General features: G+C 34.1%; 1 protein-coding gene across 1 annotated transcript; it reads right to left on the bottom strand.

Moving 5' to 3' along the window:
• Nucleotides 1-502: 502 nt before the first annotated feature.
• LOC129224976 (uncharacterized) lies at nt 503-8,203 on the bottom strand. Its single transcript, XM_054859524.1, has 2 exons — nt 7,375-8,203; nt 503-594 (listed from the first exon to the last, which is right to left on the bottom strand). The coding sequence occupies exons 1-2, from the start codon at nt 8,201-8,203 to the stop codon at nt 503-505; spliced, it is 921 nt and encodes a 306-aa protein (XP_054715499.1).
• Between the last annotated feature and the right edge of the window lie 1,334 nt (nt 8,204-9,537).

Here is a 9,537-nt window from a genome sequence, read left to right on the forward strand (position 1 = left end):
TAGGTTTAGATTTAATAAACCATATGCTACTTTCTTTGCATATTAAAAAAAAAGGAGCCTATTCGACTAATTTCCCTGTTTTGAGTGAGGAATTTAAATCTTAGTAACACAATTTTTTTGCATGAAAAAAAAATGTTCTCAATTCTAACAAAATGCTTTTAATAAGTTCAGTTTGAAAATCTGCCAAAAAAAAAAAAAAAGTAACTAAATAAAGTAAAACATGCTAATATAGCAGTAAACATTTCACTAAATTAAACAACGTTGATAGCTCTGTTGCATGTAAATTAGTCCGACAAATAGGTAGCCATTTAATCAAGCCATTTAAAAAACAGAAACTTCATTTGCTCCCTCAAACCTGTGCGCCTTCGTTCCCCCCCTGAACCTGTGCGCCCTTTGAGAGTTAAGGATGGCACCCTCTTTTTGATCCAGTCCGCCCCTGTGCATAACATTGAGTTTCCCTACGCAAACAGTAATTAATAATAATAATTAGGTTTAACATATATCATGTCGCTAGAACTTTTCGAGACACTTGAGCTGTTACACTGAAATTCTCCAACAGGGCTTTCTGCAAGAAAGACACTGCAGATCCTGCAACTGTAATCAAAGAAGGGTAGGTAACATATGGTTTATGCAGCTTTTATCTCAAGAAATGCATGTAAAAATAAAATCATTATGTTGTCATTTCTCCATCCAAATTTCAGGACTTGCATTTGTATTCATGTCATTGAAGTCATGCTTGTATGTCTGATCTAAAGAAACGTATAATTAATACTTCATGTACGGAATATGTTCTCACCTTCAGCAATGCTTTCACTCAGTACAAAGTACTAATCATGATGATATTCATGTATAATAATTGATTGTTTTTCCAAGTTTTATTTAAACCAGATTTTTTTTTTGAAATTTGAAATTAAAATATATTATCTGGTTGTATTTGGTATGTTCTCTTTTTTTGTACTAATTACACTTTAATTTTAATACACTTTAGTTCTAATCATTGGGAAAATATTGTTATTGCAAGAGCACACTCAAACCTGTTTGTGTGCGGTGGTAATTGAGTGGCTCGAAACCAAATGTATTGGGACACATTTTTGCGGATTTTTCCAGAAACGAGATTAATTTTCTTACCAATTTTTGTCACATAAAAGCCCAGCTGTGATTTTCCAATAAAAATTAAATCACTCATTGACCCATTCGTTTAGGGCACCAGCAACAAATTGAAGAAGAAAAAAAAAATAGTTTTTTAATTATCCTTCACTATAAATAACTGGAAATATGCTATAAATTCCTGAAATAAATTTACATTTTTTGTACAATTATTTTTTTTTATGGATTTCCGTGACATGTTCATGCAGTTGTAAGCATTTCTTTTTAAAATACCAATATCGTATTGCAGGTTTTTTTTTGTTTTTTTTTTCTCCGCAGCACCCAGAATTTTTCGCCAAATCTTACCAAGCTTTCAGATAACTTGACAGCATGCAAGAGAAGTATTATACTGAAATTTGAGATAAAAATATTGAGCGTTTAAAGCAATTAATTCTTTACTGCTCATTTGCGAAAGATATAACCCTCATAAGTTCACATTCAAGCAAATGTAACAATTCCTAAAAAAACTCCAGTTGAATATCTTCAAAATTTAGAAAGATATTGGCAATCTAATGAGAGCTATATTTTATCGATGCTTGGAAGCGGGGAATTATCCGGGATTGTTCATAAAATAATCTTTTTCTCTGGAATCACGCTCTAGAAACTTGAACGATTGCCAGCGAGTGTAGCTAATCTACGAACGATCCCTTACGTTTCGTCGCCTATCCGAGAAAAATTGATACTCGGCTCATTAGAGATTACCGATATCTTTCTAAATTATTAAGATATTCAATTGGAATTTTTTATGAGTTGCGACTAAATGGTGGCAACTCATAAAATAATCCGGTTGTATGTGAATTTATGAGTTACTTGCGGTACCCACGCGGCGATGCCCATGTTAAGAAGTTAAAGGAAGTCCGTTGAACAAAAAAAAATCCATGCCCCACTTCTAATGTGAAATGATCCTTTTTTTTTTGCAACTAAAATGCGTACACACTTTTTCAAAAGAACAGTTAAAGTCTCTTTGGAATTTAAAACTATTTACCAAAACACATAAATATTAAAACTCAAAATATTCCTTCAACTACGTTAGTGCATCGCTTAATGCGCCAAGCAACCACGCTACCGTAACCCTGCACTTTAGCGAGTGAAGCGGTTTTTTTCCCCTGCAATATAATGTGTTTCGCCAAATAAACTGCTACACTGTTAAAACTACAGGTTGCGTTTGGCACCTGTCAGGGGTGAAACGCTTGTTCACCAGCGGCACCCGATAGAGAGCCGAAATTGCACCCTTAGCAAGGGTGAAAAACTGGCTCCCTTCACTCAACGTGCACCGTAGGTGAAAGATGGTACCCTAGGTGAGAAAAATGGCATATTTATTGCTTCCCATAGGGATTCCCCCCCTTCCCCCGTGTTGTGTGCGTTTTTGATACAATTGTGTTTTATTTATTTTGATTTATATATATGAAGACATTTGATCACATTTCAACTTTCAGACATAGTTCAGAAGTGTTCATGACTTTAATTTGTCTGTTCGTGCACTAACTTTCTTATATTCACACTTGGATTGCTCAGTAATTAATATGTTGTTGACAACTTTTACTGCATGATCCGTACCGAAAATGAACAGGGAAAGTATTTATCAATCATTTGCCGGAACAACCAGAAATATTAGGTAACATTAGATTAGAATCATAGAAAAATAAAAGCGTTTCATAAACGTTTAAAATTTTAATCGAGCGTATTATATCCATGCTTAATATAAGATTCTATATTTGAGTATCTTTATGCGTACAAGATAAATACTAATTTGAAAGCCCTCCTTTCCAATGTCAAATTTTCCGTCAGATTAAAAATAAAAACGAGTAGATAACTACATTCGCTTCATGCAATAACGATGTGAAACTCATGAGTCAAACATTGAGTGAGAGAGATTTCTTTTCACGCGGTTTTTTTTTTTTTTTTTTCACCTTTGCTGCTCTGTTCGTTTCCACTAAGTAGTTATTTTATTGAGAAGAAATAGATATAGGTATATAGGCTGCTCACGTCGATGCAGTTTTATTCTCAAATTAGCTATTCAATTATCAGCTGATTTAAAGGTTTTTATTTTTAATGTTGTTGTTGTTCAAGATAGTACTGATAGATAGTTTTAGGTAACAGTTTTGCAGGATATAAATAGCAAGATATTAAATATTTAATAAGGTAAACGGAACAATAAGCAGTTGTCAACATACGTTAATCACTTTAAATATGTTCGAAAGCTCTAAGAGCTACAATATGATCAAATGCCTTTACTTACGCGAGATTTCGAAGATTAATCCACAAAATTTTCAGTTTTGTAATTCATTCAATGTGAACGTAAATTTCGTTGCAACTTCCTTCGTTCGCCATTCAAACTGAAGTTGTCGTTGGACGATAAGTCAGAGCGCATGCGCAAGGAGTCGCTCTCCTATTGAATGGTCTTTTAGCACTTTTGTTAACGTCGTTCACCCACTGAGGAACCAAAAGCACCTTAACGACACTTCCTAGCCTATGTTGCACCCTGAGGCACCGTTTTTTCACCCTAGGTTGAAATTCTTTACCCCTGTGGCACTCCTGGTTTTAACAGTGTATAATAAAAACGTTATAAAGAACAATCACAATTAAATAATACGACAAATCATATTATTTACTTAGATAAGTAACTGACTTCAACTATGAGAACAAAAACAAATGTGGAAGAAATAAGGAAAACAAAACCCAATAAAAAAATCTTACAAAATCAAATTATGTACTTGAACATCGAAAAAAACTCATTCAAAAACCTGTTCGCTGATTACAACAGCGTAGCATGGGCATGGTTTTTCTCAGCTATCGACACTGTCGGCCAGTGCCCTCTGAAGAGTTAACTTACCCCTCCATCTATTAGGAATTCATAGAACTAAACAATTAATTAAACATTTAATTTGCAATTACAAATATTTCGGTCAATCTGATTTAAAAAAAAATAGTCTATAACCTACCTAAATAAATGGACTATTCAACACAAAAAGAATTTTTCAATTCAAACCAGTAGTTCCTGAGATTAGCGCTTTCAAACAAACAAACACTTCAATTTTATATTATTAGTTAATATACTGTTAGGTAATAAATAAGAAAAGTAAGACAATGATGCATATATATATATATATATATATATATATATATATATATATATATATATATGCATCATTTGCAGAGAAATGATTTGTAATATATATATTACAAATCATTTTTAGCATCTTTTAGGATTTTCTCTGAAAAGATTTGCCTCACAGATGACTCGAACATACGCCCACTGGATCGCGAAGCCCGCACTTTCAGGCTGAGCCATCAGGGCTACGCATATTCTGCGTTCCAAGCATTTATATTATAATATAAATTCACCCGTTTTCATAAGATTTTTTATTGCTACTCCGCTCCTATTAGTCATAGCGTGATGTTATATTGCCTATAGCCTTCCTCAATGAATGGACTATTCAACACCAAAAGAATTTTTCAATTCGAAACAGTAGTCCCTGAGATTAGCGCTTTCAAACAAACAAACACTACAGCTTTATATTATTAGTATAGATAAGTTGCTACCTTTCGGGCATTCACAGTGGGACATAATGACTTTAAGCATTCATATTTCATCAATTTTTAATATTTTATTGCAAATTTTAGTATTTTACTTCTCTTGTATGCTGTCAAATTCTCTGACAGTTGGTAAGATTTGACCGAAAACTGCGTGTTATGAACCAAAAACTTGAGAACGAAATCGGTATTTTTAAAAGAAATACTTGCAACTTCGTAAGCAAAAGTGATGCTCACGAAAATGCGGGATTGGAAGCCCTAACAAAGTACCAAATGATCGCCGAATAACAACGTCACTTGAGTTTGCATTGAAATTAACACTAATTTTCCCCGAAAAGGTGTAAAAGAAATCTTTTGGAACATTCGAATGCAACCAAAAGAGGAGGTGCACAACTAGACCCCATTCAGAGTCTACGTACAAAATTTCAGCATTCTACATCATGCCGTTTTTGAATTTTGCAATTTGTAGTACATACGGACGTCACGAGAAAACTCGTGGTAATTATCTCCGGGAGCATCAAAACGGATATTTCGGGCGTCCATACGTTCATAGGTATGCATTCTCGTGCGGTCGGCTCGAAAAAACAACTCAACATTCATTCGGGGGTGAGCAAAATGAAAATTTAGGCTGATATTTGAGTGAAATTTTGTTTCGCGGATACATTGCTTCGTTTTCTATGTAAAAGAAAGTAAAAAACTATACGAAAGGTATGAACTAATAACCGCCTTTTTTTAAGTCGGTGTATTAGTTTTTAAAATTTAATTAAAATTACTAATTGCAATTAATATTACAGCACTATGAATGCAAACACTTGTCATTCCCTAAGATTAGTTTAATTAAATTCGGTTTGTTATGAAAGATATTTAACATATCAAAACTGATGCAAGATTTAATTGATATTAATCAACATTCTAGTTTCTCTATTGTTCACAACTTTAAACAATGGGTTTTATGCAAAATAACTTGCGAAAAATGCGCAATCTAGCGTTTACATTCTAAATGAGTTTAATTTACTTTGAATGTAGAGATAAATTTGAATTAATTCCATCTTTAAAATTTCTATAGACTTTTTTGAATCAGTATAAATAAAAAATGTCATCATAATAAGAAACTATTGCATCGGTATCAGTAACGGAAGACATTTAAGTTACAAATCACGCAGTAAGACATAGAAAGAAAAGTATAGTTTACCTAACAAATCTCTTTTAGTGTTCAGTGAATACAGAAATATTTCTACAGTGTAAGAAGATAATATATTATGCTTGCTCGACTGAGACTTATGCCACACAAAAATCAAAATTAATTCAATAAAGTATTTTGTAAAACAGTTGCAGCAGAACATTATAAGCAAACATTGAAGCATTTTAATATCATTTTTAGAAGTTATTATACTACTAGCTGCGTGCCCGGCGTTGCACGGGCTACTTAAAAAATGAAAGAGATGTCCAATTGATGTTTTTGTATTACTCTGACATCAGTTTCTAAAGCGCTAAGGAATAAATAAATACGCGTAATGCAAGGTTTTCAAAACACCAGTAGAGCATATTTTTGGCAGAAATCTCTTTAACGTTAATCATAGTTATCAATGATACAAGTTAAGAGTATTTTCAATAAGCACAAAAGAAGAAAATATATGCATTATCAACTATAATCTGTACTCACGTTAAAATGAATTACATCTGATAGACTAATTTATCTACAATTACAATCAGCTTTTTACATAAAATGACACACACTTTTTGGTTGATTACGTGAAACTGAAGCACCAAGACTAAATAAATACCAATAAGCATAAATTTAATACCAAGTCATCAGATTCCAATTTAGCTTTAGTTAAAATCCTTAAAACAATAATTTTTGTTCAACTCTGTTTCGCTTAAAGAAATCCAAACAATCTTAATTTAACATGTTCTTTTAACGTTACAAACTGTGTTTCAACAGGAAGGAAAAAGAGATATTACAATTCGAAAACTCACCCATGTGACGGGAAAAAGTCCAACAAAATAAACATAATTAGTCACACATCCTAAATGTATCAAAATATGAGGTCGGTGAATGATAAACTTACACTACAATCAATAAACATAGCTAAAGAAACAACTTTCATATGTGAAAAGAGTTAAGAACGTTGAATTTAAAAAATAAAAAAAAGACGATAAAATAAAAGCTATGTCCGAATAGGGCAACTAATTTTAAACTAATTTAAAATGAAATTCTAGATGGAAACGTTGTTTTAAGATTTGGACAGCAGCCAAAAAAATCTCTTTTAAAAGAATTATTAGAATTTTACTTGCTCACCCATATGCAAAATGGCAACAGGAAAGAAATAAAAATTCCTGAATAACGTTATGTTAATTAACGTTTTAATTAATATCTTCGCTAATTAAAGTCGCACAATTACGAAATTGGTCCTATTGTTTTCTTGGAAAATTTCGAATTGATCGGTATCTCGTTTGACTTTCGATTCGTAGCGGTTCTCGAGAAGATAGATCTTCAGACAGACAGACAGACAGACGCGAACAGATTTTAATATTATAGTGGATGGATATTAGGACGATCGTGAGCCTTTTGTCCAAGGAATAGATTTTGTGTTATTTCCGTCCACTTGGGGTTGCACGTGAAAGTCAAGAACAAATCAGGTTTTCCGAAATCACGCACAATGGCCATAGCGTCCTGATAATTCTGTTGCATACATCGCTGACTTCCAATAAAAGTTGAGGGTAGTATTATAGGTATTCCAGGTTTTGCACCAGTTTTCTCAGCAGCTCTGTAAATGTGATCTGCTAGTCCCATATACGTTTCTACTCTTAATTTTTTCTGGTTGTTCCTCAGGTATGAAAGTCTGTTCCCTTCCACTTTTACGTAGGAGTCTACAAGGTACTGTTGAAAAAATTTCCGGCCATATAAAACAGGGTTGAAGTATTCTTGTCGTATAGACACTCGGTGGGAGTAGAACTGTAATTCTGTGTATTGCTCTTCAACAGTAAATCCTTTATCACCATAGGGAAAGAAAAGCACATACGTCATAGGTTCAAGATTACAATTTAAGGGACTAATGTTTATGAGACCTCCACTTCTAGGATGTATTACAATGTCCCTGTTAGTAGGGGGAACACCATCCGTACTCTTGAAAACAGCTGCTACTTCGTTTTCTTTTGGAGCATTGTAACGACCTCTATGTTCGCTATGAGTTATATTTTCGCCTTTTATGTACATGCGAATGTCAGCAGCAGTTTGAACGCCATGATATCTTAGGGTATCTTCTTCAAATTCCTTCAGCATTTTAAAAGCTTCTGCATACGGGTTAATATTTCTAATTATCGAATCCAACATCATCAAAAGATTTGGATTTAAAGAGGCATTTTCCACTATATTCATTCTTTGCCTCAGTGCTTGATCTGCGTCCAAAATATACAGCTGGGCATACTTCTCTTTCCCTGGTTCGTTAGGACGAAGATGACTCGTTTTGTGATAAATAGCTCCATGAATTCTGAAGCAGTAGGGACCAGAGCCTGGCGGCATGTCGATGTTAGCACCCAATGAAGCAAAACTAAGAGATGAGTTATAGGTTCTAATGTTTTTAAAAAACTCATTCGAAAGTTGATGATTTCCTTTCATTAAATCACGCAATTCTTGGGGATCTCTTCTTTCCGTTTCTATAACTTTGCCATTATGGCAGCATCGAACATATCGTCCTCTAGAGTTTCTTTCTCCGGAAAAGAAGAGGCCGCTGCAAAGATGGCAGCAACAATCCATGACACCGCAATTATGCGGAATGACATCAGCTCCATTTCGTCCAATATTATGAAGAAGGCTCCCTGTTCGATGCTTCCTACTTGAACGCAATCTGTTTTCTCTGGCATCCATCGTTTCTTCTGTTCTTTTTCTGCGATGATGCACGGCATCTTCAATTCTTCGCCTACTGGTGTCTTCCTCCGTTGCTTGAGTTCGAGCTTCCTGATGACGTACGGCATCTTTAATTTTTCGCCTGCTGGCGTCATCCTCCGTTAATCGACCTCGAGCTTCCTGATGACTCGCTGCATCTTTAATTTTTCGCCTACTGGCGTCTTCTTCCGTCGCTCGAGCTCGAGCTTCCTGATGATGCGCGGCATCTTCAATTTTTCGCCTGTTGGTGTCATCCTCCGTTGCTCGACCTCGAGCTTCCTGATGACACTCTGCATCTTTAATTTTTCGCCTACTGGCATCTTGTTCAGTTTCTTCTTTTCTTCGTTGCCTTTGCGCTATAGCTCGCTGTTTTCTTTCAGCACTTCCAGTAATACCCTTTTTCCGTTTTGGCATTTTCAGGATCAATCACAAAGAAACTTGATCCATTGACTCATTGATGTAAAACGGTACAAAATGAAAAATGCAAACATATTTGTTTTTGAATAATGAATATTTCATCTTCAAAATCTGAAAAATTATTTTGTTTTTTAATATTACACTCAAACGATATAAGAATAAAATTACTTAAAAACTATAATCAAATAAATGTCAGAACAATTACTAACATACAAAATGTAAAAAATGTAACTAATCTGAACTTAACTGGTTGTTTAAAATTAAGGAACATATTGCTACTGTTTTATTTAGATACATTTTCATTACCTAAAAACATGAACGAACATTCAGACTATTGAGCATCATTAGGTATTAAATTAAATATCAAATATGATTTTGATAAAAAATATAATCGAAAACGATTTTATGAAGTAAGAGCAGTTTCATGGGATCCAGTCCAGGATCTACTCAGCCACAGACCCCGCAGTACGGGGGTGGGGGGAAGCTCACCACTGAAAGGCTCACGGTCTGAGGGACCAAACATTATTTTAACAGTAAAATAAATATTAAACAAA

The sequence above is a fragment of the Uloborus diversus genome, chromosome 6, assembly GCF_026930045.1.
Source record: "Uloborus diversus isolate 005 chromosome 6, Udiv.v.3.1, whole genome shotgun sequence".
NCBI classification, from domain to species: Eukaryota; Metazoa; Arthropoda; class Arachnida; order Araneae; family Uloboridae; genus Uloborus; species Uloborus diversus.

What these genes read in the sequence shown, in the direction of transcription:
- LOC129224976 (XM_054859524.1), bottom strand. Translation starts at nt 8,203, where the DNA reads ATGCCGCCAGGCTCTGGTCCCTACTGCTTCAGAATTCATGGAGCTATT. An exon ending in TTTTATTGGAAGTCAGCGAT is followed by an intron (nt 595 to 7,374) that starts GTATGCAACAGA and finishes CTTTGATTACAG; the next exon opens with TTGCAGGATCTGCAGTGTCT.